Consider the following 20,291-nt stretch of genomic DNA (forward strand, 5'->3'; position numbering starts at 1 on the left):
TTACTTACTTTGCTATGTGGCTATCCAAAGAAAATATGTTCTTGATATTTTAGAGAAGTTTGGCGTAGAATTGTAAACATCCTGTATGATTTAAAATACGATATTTATAGCAAAATTTGGAGGCTCGCAGTAAACAGACTATCTAAAGGTAATACCGCACTGTAGCCTTTATTGCTATTGTAGGAGAACTTTTTTTTTTTTTGTATTGTAATATTTTTTTAAAACGGAGGGCGAAAAATATATACAGGGTATCCGAATTGTATTAAGGAAACTTACACGGCAGCATATTCTGAAGATAAAAAATAAGAGAGAGAGAGAGTCGTATAAAATGTTATTTTGATCCTAAAACGCTAAGTTTCGAGGATACATGGTGTAGAATTTTCCCATATTATTTCGATTTTTTTTTTAAATTACGTTCCTGAAAGTCAACGTCAATATTTTGGATGAAATTTGTTCTTTTAAAGTGTTAAGTTTGGACAATACAAGAAGTTTGATTTTGATGTCACTAGACTCCTACTTGTAGAGGGCACACCTACATGTGTAATACACTGTTTGAAGCGTAATAACTTTGTCCGTACCTGTATAAAACTACGGAGGGAAAAAATATTATATCCACTGTGACTTCTTAACGTAAAAAATATCCCTTAGTAAAAATCGCTACGAGGCAACCGTTCTTAAAGGAATTATTATTAGAATGGAATAGCGTCAATACACAAATCATATAGACGCAATAATAAACTACAGTTGAGTAATATACAGTTTTATTAGTGAAATATAAATTGAGGAAGAGATTTTCTACTTTTTTAATTAATCATAAAAATTTTTCTGCCAAAAAAATGAAGATAAAACGTTTTGTCTGTTGAACTTTTGGAAAAAAAAAAAAAAAACATTTGAAATGCCAGTGTATACGATCTAATAATAATGTCTAATCAGTCTAAATAACTATTTAGTCAATGTTTAATTTATCGTCAATGGTGACAGTATTGAGATAAGGGTGTCAAATTCCTAAATATCTTTATCGAGACGAGATAAACATGTAAGCGATATTATTCACCTAGAATTATTTTTCACGGAAAAAAATCACGTCGTGAATGTATATATCTTTTACTCAGTTATATTGGGTATTCTAATTTTAAAAAAAAAAAAAGTTATTACACTTCAAACCAGCTAAAAAATATGTAGGTGGCGGGCGCCAGTAGGAGTCATTTTTAACATCAAAATCCAATTTCTCATCGATCAAAAAACTCCAGACACCAATTTTCATCCAAATATTGACGTTTTTTTTTTTTTTTTTTAATTGTATTTTTTAACACAAATCGAAATAAAAATGGAAATTTTCTACACCCTGTAATCTCCGAAACTAAGCATTTTAGGACATATTACATTTATACGAATTTTCTTTTACTTATTTTTCTGAACGAATAGCTGCCGAAGTTTCCGCAGGATAACAAGTTCGGACCAACCCTGTATATATTTTTATTTTATTATAATATTTTTTTTTTTTTTTTTTTTTTTTATTTTTATATATTAACTTATATCTTAGGATTATGTAAAGTGATTGGAAAATGAACCAAAATGCATAAATATAGAGAGTTCCAATTTAAAAAAACAATCATCCAGATGGCACACTACAGTTTTTGATAGCAACATCTATAGAAGTTAAATATTTTCCCGAAATAAATCCTCTTAACGTACTTTTGGTTTGTAGTTAAACAAAACTCTCAAGTTTTTTTTATTTTTAAAATAGATTAATTTTTCCGACCAGCGTTTCTCCATCAAAGCGAATCTAATTTTTTTATTCTGAAAAACCACCCCTGTAAAATATCGACACACTTATTCAGGAAAAAACCTATAAACATTTTATTTATTATTAATTTTGGATTATAATACAAGGACTCATATGGCCCCCCCACCTTTTTAGGATAAAAATATGACTGGAGACAATCTGGTGCAAGAAACCTCTGGATATCCTACCAACTAACGACCGAAGATGTTGGATAATCCAAACTCTAGTCCTAACTTCCAACTTTTATACACGATAATGTGTGTTGTTTTAAATACGCTAGTAATTTTAAGAATAAAGTTACCATCAATATTTTATAACATATGAAAACATAAATAGAATTAATAAATATATTTCCAGCAAATATTTTATTATTTTCATTCTGTTTTAGTAAGTCGACAAAGATAAATATAAAGTTTCTACTTGACATTGTATGGGAAAAAATGCTTAACTTTACAGCTGTGTAACAGTGTAACAATATCTTTTCAAGTGACCACGCCTAGGAACTTACTTAATAATTGTTATTGTTGCATTTTTACATTTTTTAATTTATACCAAGCATAAGGTAACAGCTGCAAGGTTGAAAATATATTTATTACATATTGTATTTTATTTTCATAATTTAGGAAGTAAATAGATATAACTTTTACTTTAGTTGGTTATTGATACTCCATAATATGGTTGTTAAATACACCTTATACAGTGTACCTAGATGTTTCTAGGGATCTACTATATCTAGATCGGATTTTTTTTACACATCATTATTTCACAATAAGATCTATCAATTAAAAATATTTTCCATATGGAGGCACTTCCGGAAACACTGGAAATGACAGCAAGTTTCTTATTTTAAATGGGCATTATAGTCTGTGAAATGAATAACTTTGAATTTGACAGTTCCACTTGGGCTTTTTAGTGTTTATTTTATTAAGTTAGCAACTTGCAGCCATGCTGACGCAATGCCATCTCTAATAGAACAGCCTCTGAGCAGGATTTATGACGTCGCTGGTTAGATACTACGGATTAATAAATATGTTGTAGAATACATGGAAAACATATTGTATTGTTCGTATTTTTTGGTTTTTATTTGAAAAACAAACTTTGATTTTAAAATACAAACCAAAAATACGAAAGAAATAGTTATGTTTTCCATGTGATCTAACAACATTCAATCATAGTATCTAACTAGCGTGACGTCACTCATCAATCTAACTAGGCTGTTCCTAAGACACGGCGTGGTCTGATATTAGAAATGTCAAAAGCTGATGACATTTTACCTTTGACAATTATGACATTTTGGGTTGATTTTTGGAAGAAGAGGGAAAACTGTCACTTGTTTTATTATTTTCCTTTTCTATTTCACGAAAGTAAAAAGAGTTACCTATCTGATTCGTTCAGGCACTCAATTTAAAGAATATCAGTAACTTTTTTGACAGAGGGATTTTATATTTGCCGTGTTGGTAAGAAATAACGGTCAAAATTCAAAGTTATTCATTTTATAGACTATACCCGCATTTTTTATTACATACTTGTTTGAATTGTCTGTAAAATTTTATGAATTTAATTGATATTAAACACTCCTATATCTAGCATTAATCGGTTCTGAGAAAAAAAAAAATATTAAAAATTTATAGGTAAAAAAACTTAGCCACTGAGGCATAAAGAGAAGACATGAGGATATCTTTTTCAAATCAGTACAAACTAGTTTTCAAAAATACATTTGTTTGGTAACTTTATACTTTTCCTAAACATCATTTTAAAGCGTAGGCATAAACGTAAAGCATTTTTACGCCTAAGTCCAAAAGTACAAAAATATATATTAAATTGACATTAAGTTTCAAATTCAACGAGCGGAACCATAGTTTCTCGATATACAGGGTGGTCCGAACTGTATTCCGAAACTTTGGCAGCATATTCTGCAAATAAAAATAAGTAAAAAAGTTCGTATAAATGTATGTTCTAAAATGCTTAGTTTCGGAGATACAGGGTGTAGAAGTTTCATTTTTATTTCAATTTTTTCAAAATAATTTCTGAAGTAACGTCAATATTTCGATGAAAATGGGTGTTTGGGAGTTTTTTGACACGAGAAATTTGATTTTGATGTCAATATGACTCCTACTAGTAGAGGGCGCAACCTACATATTTTTAGCTGGTTTGAAGAGTAATAACTTTTCGTCCGTACCTGTATAAAACTCAAAAGTAGAGTAAAAAAATATTCATTTACGACGCTTTTTACTTGAAAAAGGTCTCTTGGTAGAAATCGTTACGAGTAATGGTCTTCGAGATATTTGGAATCGAAATTATCACTACCTATCATCATTGAATAAATTAAACATGTTGACTAAATAGTTATTAGACTGAAATCATAAATTTGAAATATTTTTGTGTCAAAAATTCAACAGGAACTATTTTATCATATTTTTTGCAGAAAAATTTATGATTAATTAAAAAAAATAAAAATTTCCCAAATTTATTATTTCAGTGAAATAACTATCTACTAAACGTATTTTTTTTAATGAAATAATGACATGTATTGACTATTTCCATTCTAAATATCTTAAAAACGGTTACTTGTAGCGATTTTTACAAAGAGGTATTTTTTATGTAAAAACTCACAAAGATGTATATTTTTTCACTCGGTGGTTTTATACAGGTACGGAGAAGAAGTTATTACGCTTGAAAACAGTTAAAATACATATAGGTGGCGCCCTCTATTAGTAGGAGTCATATTGACATTAAAATTAAATTTCACATATCAAAAAACTCCCAGACACCAATTTTCATCCAAATATTGACGTTATTTTAGAAATTATTTGGAAAAAATCGAAATAAAAATGAAACTTTTGGACATACATTTATAATAACTTGTTTACTTATTTTTATCTGGAGAATATGCTGCCGCAGTTTCCGGAATAACAGTTCGGACCACCCTGTATAATTATTTATAAGGTATTACTTTTAAATATTTTTATATTATTTGCAACGCTTGAAATTGTTTAGAAAATTATTTGTGGCGTTTGAAAATAAATAGCATGTTCTATTCGGAGTAAAAATTACATTTTGTGGCTCACCTGTAATGGAAAACGTACAGCCTCGCTGCAAAAAGTATCATTTTTACTCTTAATAAAACAATATACTATTTCCGACTAAACATTGTTAAACCTCATTTTATAAGAAATAAAATTCAATTGCTAACAATATTATTATCGTTTATTGGTATAAAAAATACAAAATATTGTAGAGTTACTTTATAAGGTAATAAATATTTTTTGACTTTTATAATCGGGCTACATGACAATATTAATGGTATTTATAGGTGAAGTTAAAAACCAATGACTAGCAAACAAGCATAAAAATAATTCAATAATTTCTAGTTGCTCCTTTTCTTCTTGGTACCAAGTTCATATCCGCCCTCAAAATAAGGTTGAGGGTATGGATATGCACCTTCTGGTAGTTTGGTCACTTGGGACAAAGGAACTTGAGCATATTTCACTTCCTGTGGATTAATGCCATTTTTTTCTAAAGCCGGAGCAATGTATCTAGCTTCAGCTAAATTGGGTGGAAGGAACACTTTTTTCTCTTCCGATATAATTTCATTCTGAGTTAATTCACCTGTAAATAAAACCTACTTAGTTTCAGGAAGTGGAGTCTAGAATAGGTATTTATATAAAATAAGAATACTTTTATACAGACGACTTACAAGGTTACGGTAAGATATTATATTTAATATATTACTGTAATCATATTGTGAAAGAAACAGGATCAAAACAGTTATAGAATTACGATATAGTTAGTGTGTCCTATGAATTGCTAGTTAGTTTCTCATAATTTTATTATATATCCATCTCAGACTTAAGTTTTATACATATAAGAAATGATAACAAGAGTAACATACACATGGCCAAAATTATTGCAAATATCGTTAAAAAATATACGGAAAGGAATTTAAAGAATCTTTTTTTATACATAGCTTTGATAATCTGTAATAAACATTTTTTTGTTAAAATAGATATGGTAAACAATGTTTATCGTTCAGACCCAATATTATTACAGATTTTTGCACGTTTCGATTTGTGGTCTCTTGGGTTTCAGAAGAAATTTAACCATTTTTTTGGCCTTAAAATGCCTAAAAATATTATTTCACAGTTTAATAGAGTCAGAATAGCAACACTCTGTCTCAACAGGGCTACCGGCAAGTTGCAATAGCTGAAATTGTAGGAGTTAATTAAAGCGATGTTTCGCGAATATTAAAAAAATTCAGGGAGACAATCGAGGTTACAGATCGGCCTGGAAGAGATAGAAAGAGAGTTACTACTGCTGATGTGCAAGACCGTCAAATATCCCTAATTGCACAACGCAATCCCCTGCTTTCTAGTACTACTATTAAAAATGAGTTAGCTCGCCTTGAAGGAGTAAATGTTTCAAGAAAGACCATAGCAAGAAGACTCCATGACAGAGGATTACATTTAAGGAGGCCTCTACGTGTTCCGAAGCTTAATTTACAGCACAAAATTACTCGACTACAATGGGCTGAGGAGATGAGAGCAAATGGACCTAATTGGAATTTCGTCATGTTTACTGATGAAACAAGAATAGGCCTAGTGTCAGACTCGCGACGAACTTTGGTCTGGAGAGCATCTGGAGACCATCTGGAGCACGCTGGAATGCAGCTCAACCCCGTGTCCCGTTTCAAGGGGGAAGCATTATAGTATGGGCAGGTATAATGCACGGAGCTCGAACTTCTTTTATTTTTATTGATGGCACAATGACAGGTGCCTCATATTGTTTTAGAGCCTATTGTGCGTCCATTTCGAGGGGCAGTGGGGGATGAATTTGTTTACATGGACGATAATGCTCCTCCCCATCGCACTTTAGCGGTTCGCGAATCGATGGGCGGAAGAGGGTATAAGAAAACTGTGGTGGCCACCGATGTCTCCAGATATGAATGTGATCGAGCATATGTTAAAACGCCATATTGGCAAAAGGAATGATTCCCGCCGTACCTTCAATGAAATGAAAATTGCTGTTGAAAGTATCGTTATATGCAATAATTTTCGCCATGTGTATATTAAAATTATTCTAACAAAACTAAGAAATAAGATACAGAAAATATTAATATGAAAAAGTTAAGAAGTTAGTGGTAGAAAAGGTGTACAGAAAGTAGCAGAGAGCGAAGAAAGACAGACAGGATATTATAATCTTACCCATTTTATCATCTATAGTTACACTATCTTTATCCTTATTTTTAATTTTTCGATAAAACCTCGACAATGCCATGCCGAGCACTTGTGGTATTTGATATGTGTTTTGTATATGTTTTGTGTATCCCATGTCTATGAATGTATTAAATATGTAAGTACTAATTTTTATTTATACCAACTAAATAAGTAATTTATACTAACCTACTCTACCATCGGCAGCAATTGTGTTCTGGAATTTTGATACCTTCTGTATATAGGGTGATGGTGTAGATGGACCAGCTTCTAGATACGGAGCAGGGGTACTGCTAACAGGAACTGAGGGTGGTAACAGATAAGACGCTGGTAAAGGAACTGCTGGTCCTCTCAATGGAGCATATTTTTCTAAAAAAAAACACAAATATTAATATAAATCTGATTATACAATAAGTATAATTTCCATACAGGGTGTCCTAAATTTGAATGTGACCACTACTGTATTTTGGAAACTAAAATATACGAAAGAGGTCAAATATATAGCAATAGTTTAATTTCATGTTCAATTAAACCATGTTATGTAAATTAAAAATTCTGAGTACTTCGAAGATGTTGGAAAAAAAGTAAATATTGGGTAGTGTCCATTAACAATGATGTGGTCGAGGACCGCAGTTCGGATTTTGCGTAAAACAAAGTAGGCCCTATTAGTTCAGATTTTGCAGCTAGGGCTAGCAGCAAAAGGAGGCGTTAACTCAACTTTAAAGTAGAAACTTAAAACTAATACGTAGGTTGCTTTTTAAGTTTTTACAATCGCTTGTTTCTTCGGTTGTACTGGATACGTCGCGCGTCGCAACCATTCCATTAGAGGGTCGAAGAATTGTTAATGCGGAATGGTATATGTGTTACGGTTAAGGTCCGATATTCGGTTAATATCGACATTACCCGGTTAATATCGAGAATAACACACAACAAAGCAACCAAAAACAAAACTACATCCAAACATTAACCGGACATAGTACTTTAACCGTAACAAATATATTCCCTACTGTCAAATAAAAGATGCGCGGACAGCGATTTTCATCACCTCAAGACGCGGTTGAAGACTTTCAAAACCATGTTTCTACAGGTGCGTCCAGACCTGACGAGACGAGAGCGAGACGAGCGCGAGATACTCCAAATTTGCGACGGGTCTCGCGAGAGCCTCGCGAGATGACTCGCGGAGTCTCTTTGCTATCCGTCCTCTGTCAGTTTTGCGACGGACGATCGGAGAAAGCTCGCCGCAGAGTCTGGCATGTTTTTGGTAGGCTCGTTCGACTGCGAGATATTAGCTCTGATTTATATGATGATATTATCTCAATTTTTTTAAATGGCACACCGTATGTAGGTATTATCATTTTTTCTGATAGAATTTACAAATTTTGCATCACTGATAATTTTTACCGTACCGAAATGTAACATTTCTTTAACCAAATTGAATTATTACAAAATCTATTAATTTTAGATATATAATATCATATGCAAAAAACGTTACCGAATTATACGTAGAATCTAACAATAAAATAAAACATAGGGTATTCCCAATAAAAAATATGTTATATCCGCAACACTTTTTTGAAGTACCCTGTATACTCTACAGTAATGTTAAAATGTGCTTCTTAACCCACCCAATAACTTTTCCATTTAATATTTTTTTTTAAAAACGAATTATGTAAAAGACGTCGTGTCTCAAAACAAATGAAGGCTTAAAGGAGAAAACAGTCCAAAAGGGAAAAAACCGACGATGAATAAAATACGACCAACCAAATACCATGTTAAAGATACAAAAAATTATTACTCTATGCGTTATTAGTTGACTATCATTTGTTATATTCAACTACAATTTAATATATGTTTGGGTTCCTGTCACTATGATACAACTCGCTTGTCTCGTGGCAGACTTGCCTCAAAAAATGGATAGAAGATATCTCACTCTCGTCTTGCTCTTGTCTCGCTCTTGTCTCGCTCTGGTCTCGCTCTCGTCTCGCACCCGTATCGTCAGGTCTGGACGCATCTTAAGACATCAGCTTCAGAGGAGAAACATGTTTCCAGAATTGGTTTGAGCGTATGCAAAAATGTATAGACCTTAATTTAATAATTAAGGTCATTAAGGGAATATTTCGCAAAGCAATAAAACACATTGTTTCGAACTTGTTCGTTTCTGTTTCACTTTTTTTAAAAACTTAAAAGGCAACCTACGTAACAAATCTAATTATTGTAGCTATAAGAAAAATTTAATTTGGTTAAGGAAATTTGATTACGAGTAAACAGTAAATGAGAATATGATATACATTCGATTATCCAGTCGGATTTTAGAAAAAAATGTTTTTAATATTAGTCTTTTACATTCAGTTTCCATACTTACAAGGATATATTTTTATTATTACCTGTTACAGTTGAGACAGTGCTGGAATATATAACACCTTGCGGAGAAGACGCTACTCCTAGAGGACCACCAATGACTCCACTTACTCCATTATATTCCACTACAGGAATAAATTCTTTTCTTTCGGTAAAACCTGTAATCAATTAAATATCCATACTAAAAATGTACTTTATATTTGATACAAAAATACAACTTTTATTGGAAACAGCTTAATATGACAGGGGTTTATATTATTTATTCATTTTAATGTTAAACTGTCAAAACATTACATAGAAACCAGTATATTTTCATATTTTAGTAAATAAATGTTTTCTATATGACGAACCCTAAAAATCTGTTATTATTTCTACTGTTAAATTTCGCGGAAGCAATCCTTTTAATTTGCCTTGTCGCGAATTAATTCTTAAAATGATTTTAAACGCATAGACCTTTATACTGTGGTACTGCTAGAAACTTATTTCAATAAATATATCGACTAACCTAAAGGTCCTGATGTTAAAGGTGATCCAGGTATAGCAGATCCGTACTCAGATGGTCCAGGAGTGGATGATAACTGGATACGTGGTGGTGGTGCTGCAGTACTAGCCTCGAACGAAATAGCTCCTGGTGGAGGAGCTAAAGTTGAAACAGACACTGATGATTCTGCAGGTAGTGGAATTGGACTTGAGACGAAAACTGGGGCCTCTATTGGTGTTTTTACTAAAGGAATAGTGGCTGTAGCTACAACTGGAGTTCCCACTATTTTAGGAGGAGCGATTATGATCTTGCGTGGTTCTGAAATTGTCCAATAAAAAATAATGTTTAAATAAAAATGCAAATTTAAATGTAATGGTTTTTTAAAAAATACATTATTTATTTACTATCTATCACAAGTAATAACATTTCAATAGAAATAAAATTAATAACTTATTTATTTAATCAAATTTATTATTAAATTGTATTAAAATTTATACACTGATGTTCAGTGCTACCTACAGCAAATTCAAAAAATTATGAAAGGTATTTGAAATAATTACAAAAGACCTATTTTTTAAAACTTTTAACATCGTGTAACATGGGGTGCGGAAATTATGCATTTCCGCACCCATGTTTATAGGAACTTTTTTACATATTTTGTGATGAATCAATGGGTACTTATGGCCAATGCCTTGGCCAGTTAATGACATTAAAAAGGGTACTTATAGCCAGTTAATGACATTGATTAGCCCGGTTCATGGTCGCTACATCGACCATTTTAATTTAACCAATTAATCAGTCGTGTGGAAGTGTATTATCGTCCAGTTTGTTTGCTATGCTTATTTCGGCGAATCTTGGCCATTTAATCAACCATATCTATACGTTGGCCGAATTGTCGCAAAAAGTTAACGTAAGCGGTGGAATATTCGACAAGTGAGCATTGGTGACACTGAGCTCGCTGTGTATCATATAGGTAATAATTGTCATCTAAGAATTTTCTATGCAAATTTCATGTGATTAAAATTTAAAAATATAGAAACAAATGTGTTTGTGACGTTTACTTCTTTTTATTTAGTGCAACAAATTTCAAATTTACGGCTCGGATGATATTTTTGAAAATCGTTAACATATCCTGTATATTTTCGATCATTTCTCATAGGATGCAAGTTTCTAGAAAAACAAAATTTGATTTACTTGATATGGACATATTTTTGAGTAGAGAGCTAACATAGATAATCAAAACGAACTTAATTTTTTTCTTACATTGGATATCTTACATACTACATTTCAGAAATGTCTATAATCATGAATGTTTAAGAGGTATATTTATCTATTTTTCGAATTAAACTATTTACACCCTTGAAATTTTTGCCTTCAGACCGCTATCCCCAAGAATTTTCTTCTAAGTTTTTGTTATAATTGATCGGTCAAGACTTCCTTTTTGTATAGTTTATACATTATACAGGGTTGTTCACCACATACGACACGGAGTATTGTAGCTAAACGATTAGATTCTTGCAAAGAGTTTTGGGTTCGTTGAAGGACTATTAGAGCTTTTAGAATTTAAAAATATTTTTGCAAGATACAGAGTGTACCAAACAAATAAAAAATATCAAAGTTGTATTTTTTTAAACGGAACACCCGTATATTATCACATTTTTAGTTTCTACGATTAAAATAAAGGTTAATTTTATTAAGCTTTACCGCATTTTAATCTTACCGTTTTTGAAATATTCAGGTTTTTGTCAAAATACAATAATAATTTTAGTGCTTCACTTCTCTAGGCGTATTTAAGTTTTTAAAACCAAATATTGTACTGAAGCTTTTCTAATTACTAAATTTTGTGTTGCAATAATAAAAATTTTACTACCTTATACAGAGTGTCTAAAAAATTATTTTAAATAATTACTAACTTTAAACGGCAATAACTTGTTTAATTTTAATGGAACATCCTATATATTTTAGGAGAATCAGATGCACAATTTAATTGTCTATCAAATTGTATTATACCATTTTTTACGTATCTCTTCAAGTTTTCATACAAAATGCATTTTCTTGTAGTTTAGACCTCATTTATCAATATAGGTACCCATGGAATATTGACATTTTAGATTATTTTTAAAGATATAACAAATTTTTAAAGGGTACAGATACTAATATTGTCGATATAGTTATCTATTTTATTGTCGATATAGTTCCATCGATTAGTTGTTTATTTCATTAAAAAAACTGTTGTAAATATTTGTTAAAGAGGACTCATTAATATGATTTCAGTATTCAAACTACATTAATTGACTGTTTGCATTGATTAATAATAATTGCTTCAAATACTAAAAAACTGTATTTTGTATGTGTTTTAGACAAAAAGTGATAAAAAGTAACACCTTAAAAATTTTATTTAATTTTTTGATGAATGCTTGAACAGAGACATTCATTTTCGTAACTTATTATTATGTTGATTTCTGATTCAAATCCACACTGATTTAGAATAATTTATTAACTAATACAATTAAGTGGTAATTAATTAATATTTGGGCGGAAATAATGGTAGTATATTTAATTAATGGTATACTCTTTTATAAAGATTTAAATAGTTTTTTTTGTATACAAATGAACCAGTAATATTATCGTTTTTAGCACCTGTATATTTTTTCCATTGGTTGCTTTAAAAACATTCTAAAATGTCAATATTCCATGGGTATACTGATAAATGAGGTCTAAATTATAAGAAAACTCATTTTCTACGAAAACTTGAGAATAGATAATTAAATTGTGCAAAACTTTGATAGATAATTAAATTGTGCATCTGATTTTCCTAAAATATACAGGATGTTACATTTAAATTAAACCAGTTATTGCCGTTTCAAGCTAGAAATTATTAAAATAAATTTTTAGACACTCTGTATGAGGTAGTATTACTTTTATTATTGCAACACAATAACTGATCAATAAATAAACTTCAATAAATATTTAGTGTTAAAAACTTTGATATCCTTGGTGAAGCCTTAAAATTTTTACAATTCCACAAAATTAAAAATATTTCAAAAACGGTAAAGTTTAGGTGTGATAAACCTTAATCAAATTTACTTTTATTTTAATCGTAGAAACTAAAAATGTCATAATATACAGGGTGTTCCATTTAAAAAAATACAACTTTGATATTTTTTAGTTATTTGGGACACTTTGTATCTTGTAAAAATATTTTTAAATTGTATCTCTAATAGTCCTTCAACGAACCCAAAACTTACAATTTGTAAAAATCTAATGGTTTTGCTTCAATACTCCGTGTCGTATGTGGTGAACAACCCTGTATACATTAGATCATTACATATTATCCATTTGCTTTAACACTCTCGGGTTAAAAAACCACCCCCCACTCCCTCTTTTGTTAACTTTTTGAAAAATGTTATTAAATAGATATGCTCCCTTTGTGTTAGTTTGTATATTTTTGAAGTCAATTTGATCAAACTAGAAAATAATTAAAAGGTTAAGGCAAATTAAAAAAATTGTGTTTATCTCAAGGAGACTGAAATCGACAAAATATCAAAGGACTACTTGTAATCAGTATTAGTATTAAACAGTCTACACAATTTTACTAACAAAAGAAAAAAAGTCAGTAGTGCACACGTTTTTTTAGAAAAATATTCCAGTGATAGCATTCATATGCACGTCCCTTGTGAATCTGATGAACATTATGAGCATTAAAATAGACAGAACTTTACAGTTTTTTTACAATAACTTTTACCCTCAAAATTTCATTTGGATCGCTGAAAGCACTATTATAATCGCCTTAAATCGAAAACGAATTTAATAATACTATGTTGATATAAAAATAAATCTTATTACGTAAGGAATCTCTCCACGAGAGATAGTACATGTTTTTTTCAAACACCCTGTATACAAATTATTACCTGTTATGGTAGTAGAAGCTGGTCCAGAAACAATTGAACCTGACCCCTTTGTAGTAATACTTCCTGACGGCCCTTTCAAGTTAAATTCCTTCTCAGATTGAATACCTTCCGGTTCCGGTATTATCTCGGTTTCAATTATGTGAGGGTCCTGTTCAATAATTTCTACTGGTTTCAATTCGACAGGAGCTAAAGGAACTTCGAGAGGTACTTCAGGAGCGTAAATTTCAGGTCCGTACGCTTCCCCAGTTAGCAAAGGCCCTGGTGGTGGAGGTAGTGGAGCTTCTGGTATTATTACACGTGATTCTGGAATGTAACCTTGGTTTAAGGTAGCAAAGGAAGGCGTGGAGGATAAAATTGGCAATGCAGTTGAAGAAACTATCGGTCCAGCCACATAAACGTTTTCTTCTCTGACTATAGGAACAGCCGGTGCTATAGGAATCTATATAAAACAAAACATAAAATGGAAAAACTTAATTTGATCAAATAATTTTTAGACTTGCTTCAGGTTCAGCGACAATAATAGGTTTCTTTGCCAACGCATCATCTCTGATAATTACTCCACTTTGTTCTTCCGATGTAATTTCACTTCCATCGGGTCCTTTAATGATAGTTTCGGAATTGGGGCCTTTAAAAATGCCGCCTATACCTCCAGGATTTAGTAAAGGTAGACCCTCGTGCGGGGCTGATAAACTCGGGCTGATGTAGACTAGTAGAAAAACGACCACCTATGTAATGAAAACGAATAACCTATATTCCACCGAATTGCAATTTTTAATATAGTTAGAATTTAAGGAGTTTTAGTTAGAATTATTATAGGAAGATCAATAAAGGGTGAGTCTTAAATAAGTGCAAATATCTTTAGGGGTGGTATATTTCGATCTCAGAAATACGCCTGTGAGGTTTTTTTCGCAAAAAAAATTGCAAATTTGGGATTTTTTGAGAAAAAAATAGAATTTTTTAAAATTTTTAGTTATCTTTATTTTATTATTAATACTTTAATTTCTTATTTTATTATATTTTTAGTTATCTTTCTTCTTATTTATTAATCTTCATAATATAGCATCATAGGTAGTATATGAAATTTACAAGAAAGAAAACCCAGAAAAGATCCAGCGGTTCTCAAAATGTAAGTGAAAAATCAATTTTTTTTAAATGTGCAAATGTGTATTTGCACTTATTTAATATAACTGTATAATATAACTTTTTAATAACTGTATAATATAACAAAATTTATTTCAGTAATTTTAAACAGGTTATTTTCTGCAAAACCCCTTACGAACACCACTGACTGATAGAAACAGTATTATTGATTGTAAATAAAAAATGTATTTGTCTGTATACAGGGTGGCCCATTAGTGCGAGTAAGTCCAATATTGTCGAAGATATAAAATAAAGTTTTATAGAGATATTGCGTGGTTTATAAAGGAACATGTCCTAAAAATATATTGTTGTATACAGGGTGACCCCAAAAGAATTAAGAAAATGTTTTAGGTCTTTTTAATTAGTTTTTTTAATTCTGTCTCTAAACGAAAAATAATATACAGTGTGTTACATTATATAAAACATAAAAAATATAGGGATATAGGCATTTTAAATATTGTGATTTTGGCGACACCATAAACAATGCTCTGTATAGGATAATGTAAGTTCTACTTTGCGAATTTAGTCTGTTATCCTTGGCGTTTAAAAAAATATATATTCAATCCAGATTTGAACTACTTTTAGGATATAGTATCCTAAAAGTAACATTATCTAAAGTTTTAAGCAAATAAGGAATAGAATAACAACACCGCATATATGCATCATTTTCTGCTGAATCCAATTATGTACAGAAAAATGGGAGCCTGTAAAAAAATAAAACTGTATCATACCTTTCTTTTAAGACACTCTGTATAAAACAAAATATTTTTAGGATATTGCATATAAAACAATGCAACATCGGTATAAAATTTTTCTTCATATCTTTGTCAACAACGACAATATTAGACTTCCCAATGGGCCACCCTGTATGTTATATTCAATGTCGGAAATCCAGTAAATGTTGAAATCACGAGGAAATGCCAACAATTACGCAGTGGACAAGTGAATGTCTTATTTTAAAGAAATTTATCGACATTTACTCGTTTTATTTGGCATTTATATGTCATTTGTTGAAAACGGTTTTCTAATTATTAAAATTTAACAAAATATATTATTTTTAAGGTGCCCGGTGGCTTAGAGGTACAGGCTCTCGTCTACCAATCTCAAGGTAGTGGGTTGTGGGTTCGAAGTTCGAAACCTACACCCGGCATTTCATCAGCCGACTATTTTTATTAAAATAAAAACAGTTTGGGTACCTAGGTCGACTCAGCCTTAAATGAGTACTTGGGATTCACAATCCTGAGATAATAAGAGGCGGTTCAAGCGTAGTGCTAGCCACATTACCTTCCTTGTATACCGAACGGCTCTAGCATGGCAAGCTGTACCTTGCTACTCCCAAGACGTTAAACGCTATATACGGGAGCTGTTATTATTATTATATTATTTTTATTTACTCTTTCGAGGACTGTAACTACCGGAAGGAACTTTTGGCTTTACTTTTATACGTAGAATCACCAACCGAAGTTAGATACGCTATCTTTTTGACACCCTATCTACATCTAGTAAGACAAAATAAAAAAGTATTTGGATAATAATTTGTGATTGAACAGATGATTAACTTTTATGATTTGATAATTTGTCATTGAAATTGGTAACAAAAATATGTTTTTTTATATTTTACAAGGTGGCCCGTTAATGCAAGGAAGTCCAATATCGTCAATATCGTTATTGACAAAAATATGAAATAAAATTATATAAATGTTTCATAGTTTTGAGAGACGCATATTTCAAAAATATTTTGAAGTATACAAGTTGCACCCTCCATTTTTCTGTACATAATAAGATTCAGCATAAAATTCTGCTATTTTATTTTGAAGCACTATGCGGTTTTGCCATTCTAATTTTACTAAAACTTTGCTTAAAAACAATATATTGAGTGTGAATATAATTTTATTGATGCATCCCTATATTTTCCTAAACACCAAGGATAACAGATAACAGAATAATTAGGAAGGAAAATTAACATTATAATATACAGGGTTTTTATGGTGTCGCCAAATTTGCAATATTTAAAATGATATTTCTCTATGTTTTAAATGCAACACCCTGTATATTATTTTTCGTTTAGATGCAGAATTAAAAAAAATATTGTGGTTTTGCAGATATTCGCTGTACTATATTATATATGGAGTTATCGATGGTAAAATACTAGACAAAAGACCATTAATTAGCTGGATTGGATAAAAATTTACTATTTAAAAAGCTATATACAGGGTTGTTCACCACATACGACATGGAGTATTGTAGCTAAACGATGAGATTTTTACAAATTGTAAGTTTTGGGTTCGATGAAGGACTATTAAAGGTACAATTTAAAAATAATTTTACAAGATACAGAGTGTCCCAAATAAGTAAAAAATATCAAAGTTGTATTTTTTTAAATGGAACACCCTGTATATTATTACATTTTCTAGTTTCTACGATTAAAATAAAGGTAAATTTGATTAAGATTTATTATACTTAAACCTTACCGTTTTTGAAATATTTTCAATTTTGTGAAATTGCAGTAAAAATTTTAAGGCTTCATTTCTCCAAGGGTATCAAAGTTTTTAATACTAAATATTTACTGAAGTTTATTTACTGATCAGTTATTGTGTTGCAATAATAAAAATAATACTACCTTATACAGAGTGTCTAAAAATTTATTTTATATAATTATTAGCTTCAAACGGCAATAACTTGTTTAATTTAAATGGAACACCCTGTATATTTTACGAGAATCAGATGCACAATTTAATTGTCTATCAAATTATATTATACCATTTTTTACCTATTTCTTTAAGTTTCCGTAGAAAATGCATTTTCTTGTAATTTAGAACTTATTTATCAATATACCCATGGACTATTGACATTTTAGATTATTTTTAAAGATTGTCGATATAATTCGTTTATTTCATTAAAAAATAAAAAAAACTGTTAAAATATTTGTTAAAGAGGACCAATTAATATGATTCCAGTATTCAAACTACATTAACTGACTGTTTGCGTTGATTAATAATAATTGCTCCAAATACTAAAAAACTGAATTTTGTATTAGACAGTGTGATAAAAAGTAACACCTTAAAAATGATATTTTATTTTTTAATAAATGCTTATTTATAACAACAGAGACTTTAATTTGATAACTTATTATTATATTGATTTCTGACTCAAATCCACATTTATTTATAATAATTTATTAACAAACCCAATTAAGTATGTAATTAATTAGTATATGGGCGGAAATAATGGTGTTATATTTAATTAATGGTATACTCTTTTATAAAGATTTAAATAGTTTTCTTTTTGCATATAAATGGGCTAGTAATATTATCGTTTAGCTAAAAACGATAATATTACTAGTCTGTACATTTTGTACATTTGTTGCTTTAAAAACAATCTAAAATGTCAATATTCCATGGATATATTGATAAATGAGGTCTAAATTATAAGAAAATGCATTTTCTACGAAAACTTGAAGGGATAAGTAAAAATGGTATAATACAATTTGATAGACAATTTAATTGTGCATCTGATTCTCCTAAAATATACAGGGCATTCCATTTAAATTAAAGAAGTTATTGCCGTTTGAAGCTAATAATTATTTAAAATAAATTTTAGACACTCTGTATAAGGTAGTATTATTTTTATTATTGCAACACAATAACCGATCAATAAATAAACTTCATTAAATATTTAGTATTAAAAACATTGATACCCTTGGAGAAATGAAGCTTTAAAATTTTTACTGCAATTTCACAAAATTGAAAATATTTCAAAAACTGTAAGGTTTAAGTATAATAAACCTTAATCAAATTTACCTTTATTTTAATCGTAGAAACTAAAAATGTAATAATATACAGGGTGTTCCATTTAAAAAAATACAACTTTGATATTTTTTATTTATTTGGGACACTCTGTATCTTGTAAAAATATTTTTAAATTGTAGCTCTAATAGTCCTTCAACGAACCCCAAACTTACAATTTGTAAAAATCTCATCGTTTAGCTACAATACTCCGTGTCGTATGTGGTGAACAACCCTGTATAATACATATAATACCGCAAATGTCTGCCAAACCATTAAAAGTATAGATATACTTTAAATAAAACAATGTTCGTTTTTCAATTCTACAACTAAAAGAAAATAATATACAGGGTGTGGTATTTAAGAAATAGAGATATAGCACTTTAAATATAGCGATGTTGGCGACGCCATAAAAATTACCCTGCAAAATATAATGTAAATGTTAGCTGAGTATTAATACAGTTAAATTCACTCTAGTTTTTAACAAGTTTTCGGATATAGTGTTTTTAACCAGTTTTAGTAAATATAAAATAGAGTGACACCAATAGTGCTGGAATTAAAAATAGCATACTATGTGCAGAATTTTATGCCGAATCTAAATTTGTACAAAAAAATGGGTGGAAAATTTAAAAAAAATAAGACTTTATCATAGCTTTTTTGGGTAATATACAACAAAATATTTTAAGGATATGTCACTTTATAAATCATGTAACACCTGTATAAAACTTTTTTTATATCTCCGAAAACGACGAAGATATTGGACTTCCTCGCACTAATGGGCCACCCTGTATACCGTACAAGCAATAATTATTACAGGGATATGTTTATGATTAACAATAATTAACATATAATGTGACAAATAATTAACTAATTTATAATATTTATAATCAACATAAGTTCGTATAATATCTAGGTTTATTTTTAGTTTCAGTAAACGACTAAAATTATATATTCCATAGGACTAGGTCATGATCACCTAAATTACAAAACCATGTGTATAAAGTACACTGCTAAGAAATTTTCTTATAAATAACGAATGCGTTTTCATCATGCAACTTATGTTAATCCCATAAATATAGTAGGTATTAATAAACAATGTCGTTAACCGTATTTTTAACCTTTTCTCCAAATACTAAATCTTTCTTACGTACCGAGGAACGCTGCATGATTCCCGCACCAAATTGTCGCACAGCCAACCAACAACAACTAAAACAGGATACTTAGAATGACATGCGTTCTCCTTCGCTATTATTTTACCTTATAATCTCTTGTTTTATACCGCTACGAGGCCTTGCTACATTTTTTCCAATAAATTATGTGCTACACTCTGCCACGCCTAGATTTGCTAAAATGCATTTTCATTGCATATTGTCCGTTCTACGCCCGCGAGACTCCGTTCCATTCGGGTACTACCACTTCTGGTCATCAGGATCAAACGTGACTGCAAGCTCCTCGTTTACTATCGTACCAGAAACACGACGTTGTTTAAGGAGGGATCGCTAATGCTAGCTCCAAATAAGTACCTGCCACAATAGTACAATGGTTTAAGTGTCATGATACTATCTTTTGAACTGCCGTGAATTTTCTAATGATTTTTATTTCTGCAAGCAGTAGGAAATT

The 20,291-nt window shown here is 30.4% G+C and overlaps 1 protein-coding gene across 3 annotated transcripts; it reads right to left on the reverse strand.

Annotated features, from left to right (window-relative positions):
* Positions 1-4,975: 4,975 nt before the first annotated feature.
* On the reverse strand, positions 4,976-20,083 carry LOC115878308 (mucin-2-like). 3 transcript variants are annotated; one of them, XM_030894774.1, is made up of 9 exons: positions 19,929-20,083; positions 19,823-19,877; positions 14,247-14,471; positions 13,747-14,185; positions 9,860-10,153; positions 9,381-9,512; positions 7,186-7,365; positions 6,988-7,116; positions 4,976-5,395 (listed from the first exon to the last, which is right to left on the reverse strand). In XM_030894774.1, the coding sequence occupies exons 2-9, from the start codon at positions 19,835-19,837 to the stop codon at positions 5,154-5,156; spliced, it is 1,656 nt and encodes a 551-aa protein (XP_030750634.1). In that variant the 5' UTR covers positions 19,838-19,877; positions 19,929-20,083; the 3' UTR covers positions 4,976-5,153. The 3 variants fall into 3 exon arrangements, with proteins under 3 accessions (XP_030750634.1, XP_030750626.1, XP_030750643.1); XM_030894766.1 differs by having other exon boundaries at positions 19,823-20,081; XM_030894783.1 differs by lacking the exon at positions 6,988-7,116 and having other exon boundaries at positions 19,823-20,078.
* Between the last annotated feature and the right edge of the window lie 208 nt (positions 20,084-20,291).

Source organism: Sitophilus oryzae, unplaced genomic scaffold, assembly GCF_002938485.1.
Source record: "Sitophilus oryzae breed Bouriz unplaced genomic scaffold, Soryzae_2.0 scaffold_1062_pilon_pilon, whole genome shotgun sequence".
NCBI classification, from domain to species: Eukaryota; Metazoa; Arthropoda; class Insecta; order Coleoptera; family Curculionidae; genus Sitophilus; species Sitophilus oryzae.